The sequence below is a fragment of the Hypomesus nipponensis genome, chromosome 2, assembly GCF_054491055.1.
Source record: "Hypomesus nipponensis isolate SF chromosome 2, ASM5449105v1, whole genome shotgun sequence".
In the NCBI taxonomy this organism is placed as follows: Eukaryota; Metazoa; Chordata; class Actinopteri; order Osmeriformes; family Osmeridae; genus Hypomesus; species Hypomesus nipponensis.
The window spans coordinates 2592834-2611762 of NC_140362.1; the positions used below are offsets into that span (position 1 = coordinate 2592834).

At 48.5% G+C, this 18929-nt stretch overlaps 1 protein-coding gene across 1 annotated transcript in view; it reads right to left on the reverse strand.

The window, feature by feature from the left end:
* Positions 1 to 574: 574 nt before the first annotated feature.
* tsnare1 (T-SNARE Domain Containing 1) overlaps positions 575 to 18929 on the reverse strand; it is a 63085-nt gene continuing 44730 nt past the window's right edge. The window contains exons 10-11 of the mRNA XM_084669198.1: positions 17288 to 17392; positions 575 to 1086 (exon numbers count right to left, since the gene is read on the reverse strand). Of these exons, the coding sequence (XP_084525324.1) occupies positions 17297 to 17392 (96 nt within the window). The 3' untranslated portion in view covers positions 575 to 1086; positions 17288 to 17296. The remainder of the gene's footprint in view (positions 1087 to 17287; positions 17393 to 18929) is intronic.

Consider the following 18929-nt stretch of genomic DNA (forward strand, 5'->3'; position numbering starts at 1 on the left):
CCAGTGTGAATCGGTGAGAACTCACTCCTCAGGTATGTATTGGGCCACCCGCGTCAATGAATAGCTAGCTTTTCTTTGACGTAGTTGGTAGTGGTTGCGCTTGGAAGTCGAGAGGTGGCAGGTTCGACTTCCCGTGGGAGTGAACATTGGCCAGATACCTCTGATGGAGCTTGCAACACCACGTCCGTTACATACCCGTTACACACGGTAACTATCAGAATGAGACGCCGTTACAGCCTCGTAAGAAATCTCCCCGAACATAATTGTCGGCTACACCCGAGGAAATGTAAATGCCAGACATTTTAGGGGGAGAGGAGATATGTGTCTGTCAACTAGCAGATTGATCAGCCTGTGGATATCCTAAGCCGTCGTTTATAGCAGTAGATTCGCTTTTCAGTTTGAGTTTGGAGAGTTGTAGTGTGTTTGTTAGTGTGTTTGTGTGTTTGTTTGTGTGTGTGTGTGTGTGCGCTCGTGCATGTGGGAGTCGATAAATGTCACCTATTATGACGACGCAAGTAAAAACGCACAGCAGTTGTTTCATGATATTGATATTTTTACTAATTTTATATAGGGATATTGTTAATAATAATATTAATAGTAATATATGAACAGAAAGTACATCAACATTGAGGGAAAGTAACACATCATAGATACACTAACAGCAGATCCTGGACAGTCTGATTTATAAAAACATACAGAGGTGCCAAGACAGGAAAGGTAACCTTACAGGAGAGACAGGAAAGCTGTCCCAGCGAAAAGCTCCTGGTTCTGGACTCTGGATTGGCTGAACCACGGGCATCCTGCTTCCTGCCCTGGACACACACACACACACAATGCCCACAAACCACACAAAAACACACACCAGCCAAACTCAGCCAATCACATTCACAATCGTAGACATAGGAACATTTTGCTGGGCCAGCTGATGAACATGTTGTGCATGGTGATGAAGAGGAGCTGCAGGTGTGTGAGGCAGGTTGTTGCCGGGGAGACAGCGGGGCAGGTTGTTGCCGGGGGAGACAGCTGCTCAGGTGATGCTCCAGGTGAGCCCCAGGCACAGAGGTTGCCCCGGACGACAGCGATTACCTGGTAAACACAAACACAGGCGACAACAGGCATCAATCATGAAGTCCTTGCATACCTCCTGCTGCTCTGTGATAGGCTGCAATCAACCAATCACATGCCCGGCCTGGCTTTATACTCATCAACCTAAAGTAGCGAGCTAACTGCTTTTTTTCCCCCACAGCCTTGGGGCCAGGCATTTTCCTTCATTTTTGAATTATTAATTGCTAAGGAACCAATTTGTAGTTCCCCCCCCCCTTCTTCTAATAGCTAGTGTCATGTGGTGGTGGAGAGTCATTTATGATTGGTGGTCAGCGACAGAGTTTTAATTAAGTCCAGGGCAGAGTTCACCGAGTTAGAGATGGAAACGGTTCATTAATCACTAGCAGAGCAGGGAGGCCCTGGAAGAGGCCAAAACAACATCACTTTAATCTGGAATTACACTGGAGACCCAGCCAAACAGGAAGTAAGTGAATTAGAGCATGTGCAGAAAAAACATCGTCAGATGCACTTTGGATAAACACAGAGCTGGTGATGATGGGCTGGTGCCTGATATTCAGTCGTAAGTTCCACGGTTATAGGGAGGTCAATCCTTGAGTGAAAAAAGCTTTCAGAAATTGGCTTTGACTCACTCCTGTGTTCTGAAATCTGTTTTTATAAACTCTTATCACCTCTTAAATTTTAGGTCTCTCTCTCTCTCTCTCTCTCTAGTAGTCTGTCCACTTCCCAGTCTCTCAATCAGTCCTCCCAGCCCCTCTCCCCAAACGCGTCCATTTGCTGGGTCCTGGCTTGTGTCGGGGGTGACTAATCACTGCGCCAGACTTCAATCCTCTGCTGCAATCTCTCATCTCTCTTTCGAGCACTCCTCAAGACCTGCTCAGGGTGAGCTGATTGGCCCCAGAGACGCCTGACCATTCACACAAACTCTCCATTTAGAGAGAGAGAGAGACAGAGAGAGGGATGGAGAGATGGAGAGGTGGGGGGAGGGATAGGGAGACTGAGAGAGGGATGGGGAGATGGAGAAAGAAATAGAAACAGAGAGAAAGAGAGAGACGGGTGGGGGTGGAGAGAGACATAGAGATTGGGAGAGAAAGAAAGGAAAAGAGAGAGACTACCATCCGTGAAATAAGGCCATATGACCTGTGGCTTGTCTGGTGGTGAAGAAGTATAACTGGGCTGGCTGAGTTTCAGAGAGTGCTGCAGGACAGAATAAAAGTCCTGCTTGAATCATCACAGTGCTCATACACTGTCAAACTCCCGTTTTAACTTTACAGGCCATTACCTTAATTAAAAACACCCCACATGTCACAGCGTTCTCCTTCATTAGACGGGATCTCCATGATTCTTCTAGGAACAATAGAGAGTTCTCATTTTAGCAGCCACCATGTCTGTCAACACTCTGTCACAAAGGTGAGTCAACTCTCTCCCTAAAAGACTGAGAGAGGGGGGGGGGGGAGAAAGATAGGCGGTTGAGGGGAGAGAGATGGGCAGGGGGAAGGGGGGAGAGAGGGGTGGAGGTAGAGGAGGGATGGGTGGGAACGAGAGTTATGGGAGGACTATGACGGGTGACAGCAAGGACGGAGATGACTACAATGTGGACCCTTGTCCATGAAAAGACCGTGGGCATCCGTCAGTCTGGTGAACTTGTGCCCATCTGCACAATGTTCTAAACTTGATGTACTGGAGACATGACGACTGGGGACAGGGAGGGAGGGAGTGGGAGAGACAGGTAGAGGGAGGGAGAGAGAGAGCGAGGAGGGGGCTGGACACAAGGTAAACTGGAGAGAAAAAAAGACGGAGAAGGAGGGAGAGAGAGAGGTACTTTGAAGAGATCAGAGGGCATGAATCTACCCTTGTCTCCCTGGCAAACAGAAAGTGGGAGAGACAGAGAGAGACAGAGAGAAAGACAGAGAGAGAGACAACAAGAGAGAGAATGGGGGGAGAGAGTTCTACCAGTTATACCCAGATCAAAGGTTTGCCTCCCTTACCCGACCCCCCCCCCCTCCGACCCCCCTCTGACCCCCTCTCCTTCCGGATGAGACTGTAAGGGACCCACACACACACATGCACCCCCACACACATTGCCATACCCACATAGAGCTGGAGAAAGTGGGAATTGATCTCTGCATGGGGCCCTGGGTCAGGAGAAGAGGCACCAGAGAGCTAACCTACTCTCTATTTTCACCTCGTCACCAAACGTTACAGGCACATGTGTGTGTGTGTGATGGTGTATGTGTGGGGTAGGGCTGGTGTGTGTGTGTATGTGCGGGGTAGGGCTGGTGTGTGTGTGTAAGGGATGGGTGGGTGGCTGGTGTGTGTGATGGTGTATGTGTGGGGTAAGGCTGGTGTGTGTGTGTGGGAGGGTTGGGTGGCTGGTGTGTGTGTGTGTGTGGGGGGTAGGGCGTGTGTGTGTGTGTGTGTAAGGGATGGGTCAGTGGCTGGTGTGTGATAGTGAGTGTGTTGTGTGTGGGCAGGGGGGAGGATGTGTGTGTTGCTGAAGTGTGTGTGTGTGTGTGTGGGCGGGTGGGGGGGGGGGGAGGGGAGGGGGGTAGGCAGTAGCCAGTAAACACAGACAGCTCCTAACTTGAATACAAATCTGACTTTCTAAAGGAGGCACTGAGTCGTACACATTAGTTAATTTGGCCCGGTAAATCAATTTCTTGCATCGGGGGAAAAAACTAAATATATGAAAAGAAAATGTCTAGCTACTGATTACTGAGAAAAAAACACACAAATCTAAACACAGCAAAACAAACAACACATGAAAGCATATTGTGTGGGGGGGGGGGAGTAACCACTGCTCTGTAGAGTCAGGGGGGGGCAGGGGCATGTGGAGGGGGGGGTCGATTTAGAAGTCTCAATCTGGGATGGATCAATGCTGACAGGTAGGGGGGGTTTGAGTCCAGATGCTGCAGGCTGATAGCTGGGATCCATCACAGCCGTAACTGGCTCACCCACACAGTCCATCGATCGCTGGGCAGGAGCCTGCATGAGCGCTACCTCGCTACCGCCGACGAGTAAGAGACAGGAGGCTGGCTGGGGGGGGGGGCAGGGCCCCGGATCTCTATCCCTCCCCCTGCCCCAGGGTATCTATCCCCTCCCTCCCCCCCTCCCCCAGGGTATCTATCCCCTCCCTGTCCCCTCCCCCAGGGTATCTATCCCCTCCCTGTCCCCCTGCCCCAGGGTATCTATCCCCTCCCTGTCCCCCTGACCCAGGGTATCTACCCCCTCCCTGTCCCCTCCCCCAGGGTATCTATCCCCTCCCTGTCCCCCTGACCCAGGGTATCTACCCCCTCCCTGTCCCCCTGCCCCAGGGTATCTATCCCCTCCCTCCCCCAGGGTATCTATCCCCTCCCTGTCCCCTCCCCCAGGGTATCTATCCCCTCCCTGTCCCCTCCCCCAGGGTATCTATCCCCTCCCTGTCCCCTCCCCCAGGGTATCTATCCCCTCCCTGTCCCCTCCCCCAGGGTATCTATCCCCTCCCTGTCCCCTCCCCCAGGGTATCTATCCCCTCCCTGTCCCCTCCCCCAGGGTATCTATCCCCTCCCTGTCCCCCTGCCCCAGGGTATCTATCCCCTCCCTGTCCCCCTGACCCAGGGTATCTACCCCCTCCCTGTCCCCTCCCCCAGGGTATCTATCCCCTCCCTGTCCCCCTGACCCAGGGTATCTACCCCCTCCCTGTCCCCTGCCCCAGGGTATCTACCCCCTCCCTGTCCCCCTGCCCCAGGGTATCTATCCCCTCCCTCCCCCAGGGTATCTATCCCCTCCCTGTCCCCCTGCCCCAGGGTATCTACCCCCTCCCTGTCCCCTGCCCCAGGGTATCTATCCCCTCCCTGTCCCCTCCCCCAGGGTATCTACCCCCTCCCTATCCCCCTCCCCCAGGGTATCTATCCCCTCCCTCCCCCAGGGTATCTATCCCCTCCCTGTCCCCCTGACCCAGGGTATCTATCCCCTCCCTGTCCCCTCCCCCAGGGTATCTACCCCCTCCCTATCCCCCTCCCCCAGGGTATCTATCCCCTCCCTCCCCCAGGGTATCTATCCCCTCCCTGTCCCCTCCCCCAGGGTATCTACCCCCTCCCTGTCCCCTGCCCCAGGGTATCTATCCCCTCCCTGTCCCCTCCCCCAGGGTATCTACCCCCTCCCTGTCCCCCTGACCCAGGGTATCTACCCCCTCCCTGTCCCCTCCCCCAGGGTATCTACCCCCTCCCTGTCCCCCTGACCCAGGGTATCTACCCCCTCCCTGTCCCCCTGCCCCAGGGTATCTATCCCCTCCCTGTCCCCTCCCCCAGGGTATCTATCCCCTCTCCAGGCCAGTCTGTCTGGGGTCTGTGGTGTGAGCAGGTCTGTGTTGATCAGGCTGCTGTAACGACAGTTTAAGCCCTCTGCTGGAAGATAGGGTTAGATTCTAGCACATTAAGACAACCAATCAGCTTTAGGTAATCCCAGCTCTTCCTGGATACCACTGTGGGAAGCTGGGAGGCAGACAGGCAGGAGTGTGTGTGTGTGTGTGTGTACGTGTGTGTGTGTGTGTGTATGTATGTGTGTGTGTGTGTGTGTGTGCCAGTGGGACAAGTTAGTGGGTGTTTGGCTGGCACACCATGATGATTAGGATGATGTGTTGATTGGATGGGATTACTGGAGGATAGAAAAAAAAACAACATTCTGCTCAAATTGTCATTTTTACCAAAGCTTCTTGTTTTCAGAAACAGGAAAAGACGAGTCACAGATCACTTTTTGCTACTGTGTTGTCTCCCTGAAACGCCCGCGACGGCTGCTCCACCGCCCTAACACAGTAATCCTGGAGGCAGTTCTGAGCTGACGGAACAGGAAAAAATGATAAATAAGGATTTTCTTTTTTACCCTGTAATGGAAAACTGCACAGCGTTTTCTCTCTTCACTGCATTTACCTTTAATAGAGTTTTAAAAATCCATTCAATCTCATTGCCACAATAATTTGTCTCACAAAAAAAATGTTCTAACATTTTGTCCGTTGGTTGGTTTTGTAAATGGGGTCTTATTTGTTATTTGGACGATTTCCAATTTTTTTGACACACTAACGCTCACCTCACCAGTGGCCAGTTCACACACACTGTCACCAACAAGCAACAACTGTGTCCCATAGCAACATTTGCGTGAGTTTTTTGCGCGTTTTCACAGTAGCCTGGCCTTTTGTCCGGTGAGGCTGTGATTGGAATACGGGACTGGAGTTGCCCCCTGACGAGACTAAACAAAATCACCCATAATTCGGGATGTCCCGGACAATTCTGGACGGTTGGCAAACCTTAACCCCCCCCCCTCCCCCCCCCCCACACGACTGAAATACAATGCTTATCACTCACTCTACTACAACGGTGATAGTCTGTTTGACTCTTTCGGGAATCTACAAATAGGCCTAAAGTTTCTGGAGTCTCAAGCTGAGAACACTAAAATTTTCTTGAGCGAAAGAAACTTATTTCACTCGGATAGGAGAGATTGAGGACGTCAGTGACGAATGTCTTGCATTAACTTTCTTGTTTAGTTTCCCCCGGAAGCAGTGAAATAACCCTATTAAATCAAGTAGTCACTCGGCCATTTATCTCAATGCAGCTGACTAGTCCCTCAAAGCTAATGGGGTTTAGAATTTGCATGAGGCGAGTTTACCCACAAAGCTTCGCCTAAGAGGATTTCACTTCAGACAGAGAGCTTTTTGTCGCACTTGTTCACAGACATGGATTACCGCCGTACTAGCCCATACGAACCCGTTACTCCAAGGAAGGGTCTGCAAGTTCCCCGTCACTGTCGCCGTAAAGCTGGTTTATGGTATGGAGGACGGGGTTAAGTGGCGAGGCTAGGCCTACTGTGGATTTCTGATGCGTTCGGTTACTCAGCATCTACAACGCTTCGAAAATCCAGTTCCCTACAGTACGCAGTCTACTGTTTGAGGTTGTAAGGCAAACGGTGGATACATATTGTATGACTGAACGTTTACCTGGGGAGAGGCATTCCGTCTACTGCCAGTCCAAAAGAGTTTGTCAAGAATGTTCAAAGTGAACCCACGTATTACGTAGCCTTATAATTCCCCCTCTAGAGTTGGCAATACCCCCTGGGTGGTAAACTTCACTGAAGTCACTCTTTGTAAATATAGAGGAGCCTATCATTTCGTTTTATGTATTCCCTCGCCTCGTCTCACAGCTTCTCATCATAGCAGGATTCCTGCGCAGTGTTGTCAACTTATAGCTTTCTACATCATTTGAATAAGCCTCTTTCAGCACGGGCCTGTCTGTACTGTTTCATAGTGCGGAAAGCAGCTTTTGCTGCTAAATATAACATGTATCCTCTGAATTAATTCTTTAATATTTATCAGCAGAGAAGGTGCTTGAAATACGGCTTCATCCGCATTTAAACATTGTTTGATCTCGGACACGTCGATACTTTTTGAGTTTGAATGAAATTCAGCGAAATATGCTTTCAGTAGGCTATTTTAGGATGACTTCATGGGCTAGTGACTGGGGTGTTTGTACACTGCATTATCCAATCCAGCACAGGTCACTTGTAATAATATTTTCCGAACATAATTTCAATAATTTGTCAACTCAGTAGGCTACTACAGATATATCTGCCATCAGCAGTGGTCTACCGGGGTACTTGCAGATTCGAGTTGACATTAGATATTTTCACGATCAGCACAAGGTTGCTGTGAAGCTGTTTGGAAGTTCTAACAAATCGAAGTGAAATCACCGTTTTTACCCTTGAGCTAGTAAAAGGAACCGTCACCCACGCTGGACGCGTCCCTCTGCCACCCTCTTTACTCCTCTTTTATCTGCTCCGACTCTTCCTCTCCGTCGAGAGAGCGTCGCGACTCGCGAGTGAGCCGATGATAAACACCGCAGCTCCCTGTCTGTCAGCCTCCATCCAGCTGGTGTCAGACTTCACTAACAGGCCGACATTTGCAACGGCTTCTCTGTGGAGGTTCCAGTACAGTCGGAGAGTGGAGTTTAGTCGAAGCGAATTTAGCCCGTTGTAGTGGAAAAGCGGCTTTGGACTAGTTTCCTAGCCCTTCCGTATCCATGTCCTTGTTTGGGTATGCAGAGCTTGCATGGTTAGTTAAGCATAACTATTGCTATGGTTGTTTTGTTACTTGGTTAGCATAGCCTACATATCTTTTGTGGTGCAGTAAGTAGCATCATGGTTAACTTAACTTATGTAATTATGTTAGATCTGGCAGGAGAGCTGTAGCCTAGAGCTACACTTCCAGGTCTGTGGCTGATGCTTGCTTCCAGTGTGTGTGTGTGTGTGTGTGTGCGTGCGTGCGCGCATGTGTGTGTGTGTGTGTGTGTGTGTGTGCTCATGTGTGTGAGTGGGGTGGGGGTTGGTGTTAGCTCAAATAGCATTAGCAAGTTTAGCGTCTGTAGTCAAGCTCCCTGTAACCTGCCGTTGAGTAAACGTTAGCTTTCAGGTGGGCGCCTGTTCCTACTCTGCATTAATGAGGCACGATTAAACAGAGTCGTCACATCCAACTAGGCGAACCAGTGATCCAGTCACACTGAGGTCCAAGTCCCACTGTTCAGCCTGCACACAAAATGCCCCCCGACTCACTTCATAATTGCCTATATGCCAATAAACTAGCCAGCTGTTCTGGCTGACTGCATCCAGAGAGGAAAGTTTCAGGGCTCCCTGAAGTTAGAGAGAGAGAGAGAGAGGGGAGGGGGAGGGAGAGAGAGAGAGAGAGAGAGGGGGGGAGGAAGAGAGAGAGAGAGAGTAAATACCCAACGGCAGACACTATGTCACCCTGTAATGGGAAAAGTGTCAGTTTGGTTGAAAGGCTGAGGAAGTTTGTGTGGTTCCTCCATTTTGGAAGAGTGACTCGGGGTTGGTTATCCTCAGGTGCCAGGGAAGCCTTGGAGGTTTGATGAAGAGTGACTGAGGGGGTTGGTTATCCTCACGTGTCAGGGAAGCCTTGGAGGCTTGATGAAGGCCAGGTACCTACTGAGAGTCTGGCCAGGGTCTCAAGCGATGGCCAGCTAGGGACCCGACTACTCACATAACCATGGTGAGAAGGGGCGCTTTGAAGAAACTCAGAACCTGTACACTGTATTTAGACTAGTGGTGAGCCGTTATTGGAGTTAATGTGCTGCGTTAACGTGAGACTCTTATCGGGCAGAACATTTTTTTTTCCCGATTCTCAAAGTTGGCTTGGGAGCTGGGTCTGCTAGCTGCTAGTGTTAGCACTCCTAATTGTACATTTTGAAGCCATACTATAGCGTTTGTCATATAGTTTTTGTCTATCGGAAAATAGTCGGTTGGAATTTTCAGAATCGCACATTGCGATTGCACGTGCAACGTTACTCTGTGAGACCCGCATTCGAACTATCACATATGTGCAACGCTACTCCTCCTTAACTTCCCAATGGAACCTCAACAAGACTAGAGCTAAGGTTGTTTGCACATTGTGCAATGCAGAATTAGTTTATTGTAGGAGTTCTTCCAGTCTCAAATACCACCTAAACGCAAAGCATACCTTAGCTAATGCGGAAGATGTCATTATTTGGGTGGCACACATATTCTGAATGCCTTTGGCGGAATTCAAATGAGCCATTTTAATCTAAATTAATCTAGATTAATTCCAATATTACAGTGAGATTGATAAAAAATATATATAATCAATGCCCACCACTAATTTAGACACAACGACACCATGACGCCCAAACAGAGTGGAAGAAGAGGAAGACAATATGCAATGAGCAGAATAGGATACCGTATTTTTCAGATTTTTTCGCATTTTCTATAAACCGCACCCCACCAGAATGGGAGCTTTGTGTTTGTAAATCTGAATACAAACCGCACTGGAATATGTGCCGCACTTGATAAGAGAACAATGTTACCAAGCACGATTATAGGTGATCAGTTGTGTAACACTCTTAGAAAAACGAAAGTGCGTAATGTGTGTTTTCTACTGCCCGGGAATTAAATCATATTTACCTTTAGACACGTGAGTTCTAAATATTTCCAACGGTCCCCAAAGTGTAAGTTTTCCGAGGTAGCTAGCTAGCTTTAGTTAGCTTCTGGGCTAAGTTAGCTAGCATAATTCTTGTAGAATGCTACTACCATGCTATAGTGTTACTTGTTAGCTGTCTCATTAGTCTCATTTGGCTTCACCACCTCAAGAAAAATGTAAAATCGGGATATAAACCGCGGCTTTATTTCCGGAAAATACGGTAACGTATTTGTGTGTGTATGTTTACATGTGTGTGTGTGAGTGTGTGTACATGTTGGGGGTATTGTGTGCCATAATCTGCCATCAGCTCAGAGCCAGGTTGAAATCAATCTTTTCGCAAACCTAGTGAATTAAAGTGTGCATGTGCCAGGTTTCTGCCTTGTAGTTTCTGCCAAAGGGATCGTTGCAGTTTTCTGTCAACAATCAGTTGGCCATTGTTGCAGGAAGATGACTCCGACTGAACTAAGCCACACACTTTCTACCCAAACAAACCAAAGTAGCACAGATGATGAAACAGCTGATTGTGGATGACATTTAAATGTCACACGTTGTACGAAACTGTTGGCAGTTATGATTCAAACCAGGCACACAAGGCAGCAGGCATTAAAACACACGTGTAAGCATGTTTTCTGTTGCTATAGGGACAACCAAGGACATGCTGATGCAACACATACAAACAGAAACCAATAGACTGTTGAGTGCCGGCTTATGATTGTGACATAATGACTCCCATTTTGAAGCAAGCGATAGCAGTTCACGGCTGATACTAATGTCCTGAGACATGTTGATTGTCTCATTTGAACATTTTCTGTTTGTGTAGCACATCAAGTCTTACTGGCTGCAGGAAGCACTACCCTTACGAAAAGGAAGTATACTTGAAGTTTAATTTGTAAGTATACTTAAGTATAAAAAGTATACTATTATCATGGCACTTAAAGTATACTACCAGTGTACTTATTTATATACTATTTTTGTACTAAGTAAACTGATTTGACCCACTTTTTAGGTCATTTAGGACACTTTAAAGTACACATAAAGTGTATTTGAGGTTTACTTTTGAATACTGTAAAGTAGCCTGTGTAGTGCACTTTAAGTTCATGAAGTATACTTCCTAAAGTACTTCAAAGTATACTTTGGAATACTCTAAAGTAACCTAAAGTGTGTGTGTGTGTATGTGTGAGTGAGTGTCCTGTGTTATCCGGCATCATTTAAAACATATCATGTAGCTGCCACATTGTAGCATATAGGGTCAATTATATAACTTTCTCAGGCATTAGGGTCATTAGTAAATGCTTTAAGTACCTCCCTACCACACCTGCCACTCCTACCCCCCCCCCCTTCCACACACACACACCACATCTTTCTCATCACTGTCTCCAACAGCAACCAGGAACCTGTACACACTTCGGATTTGAGGTGGCTCTTTCCTATTATCAACACTCTCTAAGTGTGTCAGTGTATATATGAGATATATATGTGGGTATGTGGGTGGGTGAAGTATGTGTGTGTGATAAGCAACATTGTGTGCCTGCTTGTGTGTATGATACATGTATATGGGTATGTGAGTCGGGTGGCTGAGCGGTTAGGGAATCGGGCTAGTAATCAGAAGGTCGTTGGTTCGATTCCTGGCCGTGCCAAATCACGTTGTGTTATTGGGCAGGGCACTTCACCCTACTTGCCTCGGGGGGAATGTCCCTGTACTTACTGTAAGTCACGCTGGATAAGAGCGTCTGATAAATGTAAATGTCTAAATGTGATAAGCAACACTATGTCAGACCCCCTAGATATAACCCGCTCCCTGGCTCTCCTTCCAGGCACTTGTCCAGGATCCAAACTCCCAGGCTGGACCCCCCAGCCCCTCCAGACAGCCTCGTTAGAGAGCCAAACTGCCTTATCCAGGACCCCCCAGCCCCTCCAGAGGGCTGTGACAATCACAAGCACTCCATCACCCTCTTAACTGATCTAATCTCCAAACAAATGTGATTTGCAACAGTCAGTTAGCTGTTATGGGGGAGGACAGACGGAGGCTGCCCCCCGCCCCCCCGTTCCGCATGCCTGTTTTTTTTCAGGGGCCTCGGCTCGCCATGGCAACGGAGCGGAAACGTCTGTTTTGGACGCCGGGGTGCAAGTCGAGGAGTCTCCGGGCTCAAATGACTCTGTAAACAGGATGTGATGGTAACACCATTTGCGGGGCTAAGTGTCAGGGAGCAGTTATGGCGTTATTTAGAGCTCCATAAAGAGCCCAGGCTATTGATTTGAGAGCAGCCTGGTCGCCACGGTTATTCTCGCCGTCGTCACTCTCATTAAACTGATGGACGGGGCTCGCGGTGGCCTGTCCTCCCTGCCTCTCTCTCTCACTCCTCTATCTCTCACTCTTGGTCCTCTCTCTTTCACTCTCGCTCCTCTCTCTCTCTATTATTTGCCTCTATTATGTTCTTTGTTCAACTCTGCTTTTCTCTCTCTGAAGCTCCATCCATCTACCTGTCTCTCCTCCTCAACCTGTCTCTCCTGTCTTGATCCTGTCTTTCTCTCGTTGTCTTGTTTCAACCCTTTGTCTTCCTGTCTGTCTCTCATCCAAAGCCTTACCATTGCCCCATCTACCTGTCTCTCTCATCCTAAGCCTGTCTCACATCCTAAACCTGTCTAATGCCTCGTCTCTCTACCTTTCTCTGATCCTTTGCCCAACACTTTCTGTAGCTGTCTCACTCATCCTAAACCTCTCTCACTCATCCTAAACCTGTCTCTCTCTCATCCTTAACCTGTCTAATACCTCATCTCTCTACCTGTCTCTCATCATTTGCCCAATCCGTTCTCTATCTGTCTCTCATCTTGCAATCCAACCCAATCTCCACCCCATGAAACCTATCTAGCTTCCGATATTCATCCTTTAAGCACGTCAAATAAGGGAAGGATGATCCCAACACAAGCTGAAGTTGTTGTTTATGCAGACGGTAAATTCAGTACATTTTTGATTGTGTTAAAACCCTGTCTGGTTGTGTGATTCCTCTGAGGAACAGGATCTGGGAGACTCTTCCAGACCAGCCTACTGAGCATGTGCAACTTGCTGCTGTGGGCATGCTTAGGCTGACACACACACACACACATAATGTCATACAAACACACACACACACACACAGACAATCTTTCACAGACACACACACAAACAGACACAGAAATGCACACACACATACTTTCACACACAGAAACAACTCCCCCATTTCACACACACACACACACACACTCTCACACAGACACACAGAATGTATTGTGCAAAATTCCATCTCTTCTGTTGAAAATGATATGGTCTGACTCGCTTCACAAATCTCCCCAAATAATCTCTGACCTGGGAGCATTGGCCCGGAGGATATTCTGCTTCTAGAAACTTCTGACTGCCAGCCGTCCCCGCGACAACACTGGGCACGTGCAAAGCCACAAAGGTTCTGACAATCACGCCTGCTTGTTGACGCCGGGGGGACAAGGTCTGCTCCCTGCGGACGCTCTCTGAGCACCAAGCTCCTATCAGTTGGTATGTGGCGTTTGTGGCGTGCCTCACTCGAGTCTGATCCTAGACTGCAGACACGAGTCAGAGTGTTAGAACACACTGCGTAATGACTCGCGGGTCATTACATTCCGATTATGGATGAATTGCCTGTGCGAACTGAGGATTTCTACTCACGGCAGTGGCTTGTTTTGTTCAAGTGCGGAGGTTTAGAAAGGACACAGTGCAGACAAAATGGTCTGAGGTTTTAGTGTGGGGGGGTGGTGAGGGGGGGGGGGGGTGGTGAGGGGGGGGGTTGGAAGGGGGGGGGGTGGTGAGGGGGTGGGGGGCTGCCAGAGAAAGACCCCCCATCAATGTCTGGTCATGTTCATAAAGCCACGTTTAAGAAGGAGTAATCCCAGATACTAATCCAGGACTATGGTATCACACAGACCCAGTGCAGGCTGTAGATCAGGTCTAGGCCTTCCGTGACGTCATACTTAGTCCTAACTAAATGAATACACCTCATCATACCATCAATATGACACCACATTACATCACCTTAATATAGGCTAGTCGAGCAACACTTAATTTCCGGACTATTTAAAATCAATAAGCTTGCATTCACAATTAAGAGTAGGAAAATAAGATTGCTGATACTGTCAAAACTCAAAAATAAAAGCCGATTTTAAGAAATGACTCAACAAAGTTTGGCCACCAAAGTCCACCAAAAGCACACGGAAACACTTCAGAATAAGGGTCCGTTGTTAACGAGTAGCTATGCAGAAAGTAATAAGTAGTACTACAGTAACACCAACTTTAATATTATTAACTAATATGGAACCAAGATTAACTAAACAGTAAGTAATAGCAAATTTAGTATAAAGGTAGTTCCTTGGTAGGTATTTGATTATCACTAAATAAATACATCTTCATTGAGAACTACCTGTGAACTATAACCAATTAAGAACAAATAACCAATTGATTACTAATCACAAAAGTAACATGTCTAAAAAGTGAACAATTTGTTTTGTATTTTACTGTTAACATGGTCATAACATTTTAGAAGCTTGTGCCTCAAATGGGTTCTTTGTGGAAACCAGTTTATGAATATTATATCTCCCCAAATACTTTAACTACAGGTTGAGATTGTGACTTGACTCTTATCAAAGGATGGACTTATGTTCTCTGTTTATTTCAATCTTAAACATAGAATAATACAATATATATATATATATATATATATATATATATATATATATATATATATATATATATATATATATATATATATATATATATATACATACAGTGATGCTGACACGCTCATGATTGTATTAGTTCACTATTATGAGCTATTCACTATTATGAGTGTCAGTTCAATGTCTCAGACTCCAAAGACCTACCTTTATGTTAACTCCTCACTAATTACTCAAGCGTTACCTTGTCATCCCGCAGGAACTTCTAGTGATGTGGACCATTATTTCAAAGTGAAAAACATGTTAACACCTCACTAACATGTCACTATGCAAGAACTACAACATAAAACATCTTCAGTGATTGGGTCTAACATTTTTTTAAATTATATGCACTGTAAGATTTCCATGAAATTGTAGAAGAAAATCCAACATAATGCAAAAATGCACATGGGCATGCAAGAATAAAGCACTTTGTAAAATATGTCTGAATTAAACATTCTTTGTTTGGCACAATGATGAAACCTAGCATTTAAACAACAATTCTGTATTTTGGAATGTAACATTCAACACATTCAACAAACTGTGACTGTGAGAAACTGAGTCAAACATAATGGCTAAATAATACATGGCTAACCCAAACCAACGTATTAGGCCTACTCACTTTACAATGAGTCTAGCATTGGCCATTACTGCGAATTACAACAGCAACACAATTCCAAATGGATGAAAATGATGAAGGAAGAAAGAACAAATGGCAACACTCTAAAATAACTTGCTAGATTCAACTTGCTAGATCCAATTCAGAGAACAGTAACATGTCCCAAAACGCTAGCTACAGTTGTTGCTAGCGGTAAAGCCGGAATTAGCTGTCGGCTAGCTTGTAAAAAAGTGCCATTCATACAAGCTGTATAGTATTGCAATCAAAATTCGCACTAATTTTACAATTACGTTGTAAATTGCAGATGATCCGAATTTATCGGAACCTCTCGCTAACGAATGGCCCTCTTTCAGGCTCGTACGAGTGCTCATCCAATCACAGATGTCACTTGATTCTCATCCAATCACAGGACGTGTACATGTCAAGTTCAGCGTAAGGCCTTCTAGCTGGCCTTGTTGTCAGACTCGAGATCTGATTGGCTATCGCAAACTGACCGTCTCTGTTTACCACAGCACACGGGAGCCTGCTCTGTTGATTCTGAAGGCCTCAGGCAGATTTCATAAAGCCTGACAACACAAACTAGCTGAAATATGATTGGATGAAAACTACCTCAATATACTACACTGTCAGCAGCTCAACTATGTGGATACAATATGACATGAAGAGAACAGACTACAAAGAATATTTGTTGGTATTTATGTCATGTGTGTATTTATCGAATGGCATTAAGATGGGGGGAAATTATGAATAAAACATATATAACCGCAACATTTTTTATAATTTTATTTAAAAAAAAAATGTTTAGGCCAACAGAGAAGGCCTTGCAGGCCCTGACGGCCCACCACTGCACAAACTGTCTGGTAGCTTCACAAGATCTCCTTCGCAAATCCAAGCCCCCCTGCCCCCCTCACCCTGCCCCCTCACCCCTGCACCCTCAGCCTGCCCCTCACCCTGCCCCCCTCACCCTGCCCCCCTCACCCTGCCCCCTCACCCCTGCCCCCCTCACCCTTCCCCCTCACCCCTGCCCCCTCACCCCTGCCCCCCTCACCCTGCCCCTCACCCTGCCCCCTCACCCCTGCCCCCTCAACCTGCCCCCCTCACCCTGCCCCCCTCACCCTGCCCCCCTCACCCCTGCCCCCTCACCCTGCCCCCTCAACCTGCCCCCCTCACCCTGCCCCCCTCACCCCTGCCCCCTCACCCCTGCCCCCCTCACCCTGCCCCCCTCACCCTGCCCCCTCACCCTGCCCCCTCACCTTGCCCCCTCACCCCTGCCCCCTCAACCTGCCCCCCTCACCCTGCCCCCCTCACCCTGCCCCCTCACCCTGCCCCCTCACCTTGCCCCCTCACCCCTGCCCCCTCAACCTGCCCCCCTCACCCTGCCCCCTCACCCCTGCCCCCCTCACCCTGCCCCCTCACCCTGCCCCCTCACCCTGCCCCCCTCATCCTGCCCCCCTCACCCTGCCCCCTCACCCTGCCCCCCTCATCCTGCCCCCCTCACCCTGCCCCCCTCACCCTGCCCCCTCACCTTGCCCCCTCACCCCTGCCCCCTCACCCTGCCCCCTCACCCCTGCCCCCCTCACCCTGCCCCCTCACCCTGCCCCCTCACCCTGCCCCCCTCACCCTGCCCCCCTCACCCCTGCCCCCCTCACCCTGCCCCCCTCACCCTGCCCCCTCACCCCTGCCCCCCTCACCCTGCCCCCCTCACCCTGCCCCCCTCACCCTGCCCCCTCGTCTCAGAAGGCTCCATATCCAGGAGTGTACCATGTAGTGTACCCACGCTTACATTGATGAAGCTAAATCTACTCTTGACTCAAATCATGTTTCTTCTACTTTTCACAAAGACAATCACATCCCTTGTCTCGTGGAGACCACCCAGACCTCCCCAGGATGGAAGAGACGGCGTCGAGGGTCCTTACCATTGCGTGTCACTTCCTGGCAGACACGGCGATGATGACGACAAGGAGGGCGAGGAGGAAGGCTCCAGCCGCCAGCATGTAGCATTTCCTCTTCCGTAGCTGTCTCTGTGGGTCAGCAACACACACAGGCACACACACACACACACACACAGGCACACATACACACACAGGCAGACACACACATGCAGGCACACACACAGGTACGCACACACACACACACACACACACACAGGCAGACACACACACACACACACACAGGTACGCACACACACACACACACACAGGCAGACACACACACACACACACACACACACAGGCAGACACACACACACACAGGCACACATACACACACAGGCAGACACACACATGCAGGCACACACACAGGTACGCACACACACACACACACACAGGCAGACTCACACACACACACACACACACACACACACACAGGCAGACAGACACACACACACACAGGCAGACACACACACACACACACACACACACACACACACAGGCAGACACACACATGCAGGCACACACACAGGCAGACACACACATGCAGGCACACACACAGGTACGCACACACACACACACACACACACACAGGCAGACACACACACACACACACACACAGGTACGCACACACACACACACACAGGCAGACACACACACACACACACACAGGCAGACACACACACACACACACACACAGGTACGCACACACACACACACACACACAGGCAGACACACACACACACACACACACACACAGGCAGACACACACACACACACACACACACACAGAGTGTAAGGTGAAAACAAGATACAAACACCACACACTAAATACAACATGAGCTTCTTACTTGGGCCTGTTTATGATGCTGTTGTGGCACGCTAGCAATATCAAGCGTAATTCTTTTATTATTGAGTTTTGACTGGATTTCAGTGGAGAGGATCTCCTCGTCCTGCTACTTGTCGATATACAGGTGTCTGTTTGACAGTGATTTATCCACCTCTTGTCTAATGTTGCCCAGCGGCGGCATTTGGACTTGTTAGAACTCTTCAAACAGTCTCTTCTCGGGCAGGGCAAAGTCATAGGTACCATGTCAGAAACCCTCCATGTTCACGGAAATAAAAAGACCAACAAAATGAATGGAAAAAGAAAATCCTGAACTAAGGTCTATGGTGGGTAGATACACACAAGAGTGGGAAAGAGCTGGTCTGGGTGTTGGTGTGTTTAGAAGTGTGTGTGGGGGGGTTGGAAGTGGGGGGGGGGGGGTGTTTATATATTTGTCTTGTCTCCCTAGGCGGTGACGATGTGTCGGAGCAAGAGGAGAGCACGGAATCGATGTTGTTTTGAAACGCTTTTTCTCCCTCTGTTTTCTTTCAGTTTTTCCGCTACAAAGGCGGAGAGAGAGTGGCGGCGTTAGGCTAGAGCCCAGCCCGGAGTCTTTAAATCCTGACTCGCTTCAAAGCACGGAGCAAGCAATTCATCTCCTTATCTGAGACTAGAAACAGGCTTTCTATGTGGAAAGAGAGAAAGAGAGAGAGAGAGAGAGCAAGGAGAGAGGGGGTAGACGGGGGGGGGGTGGTGAGGAAAGGGGGAAAAAAATGCTGTCGAGTAATTTTCCGTTTAAACGTT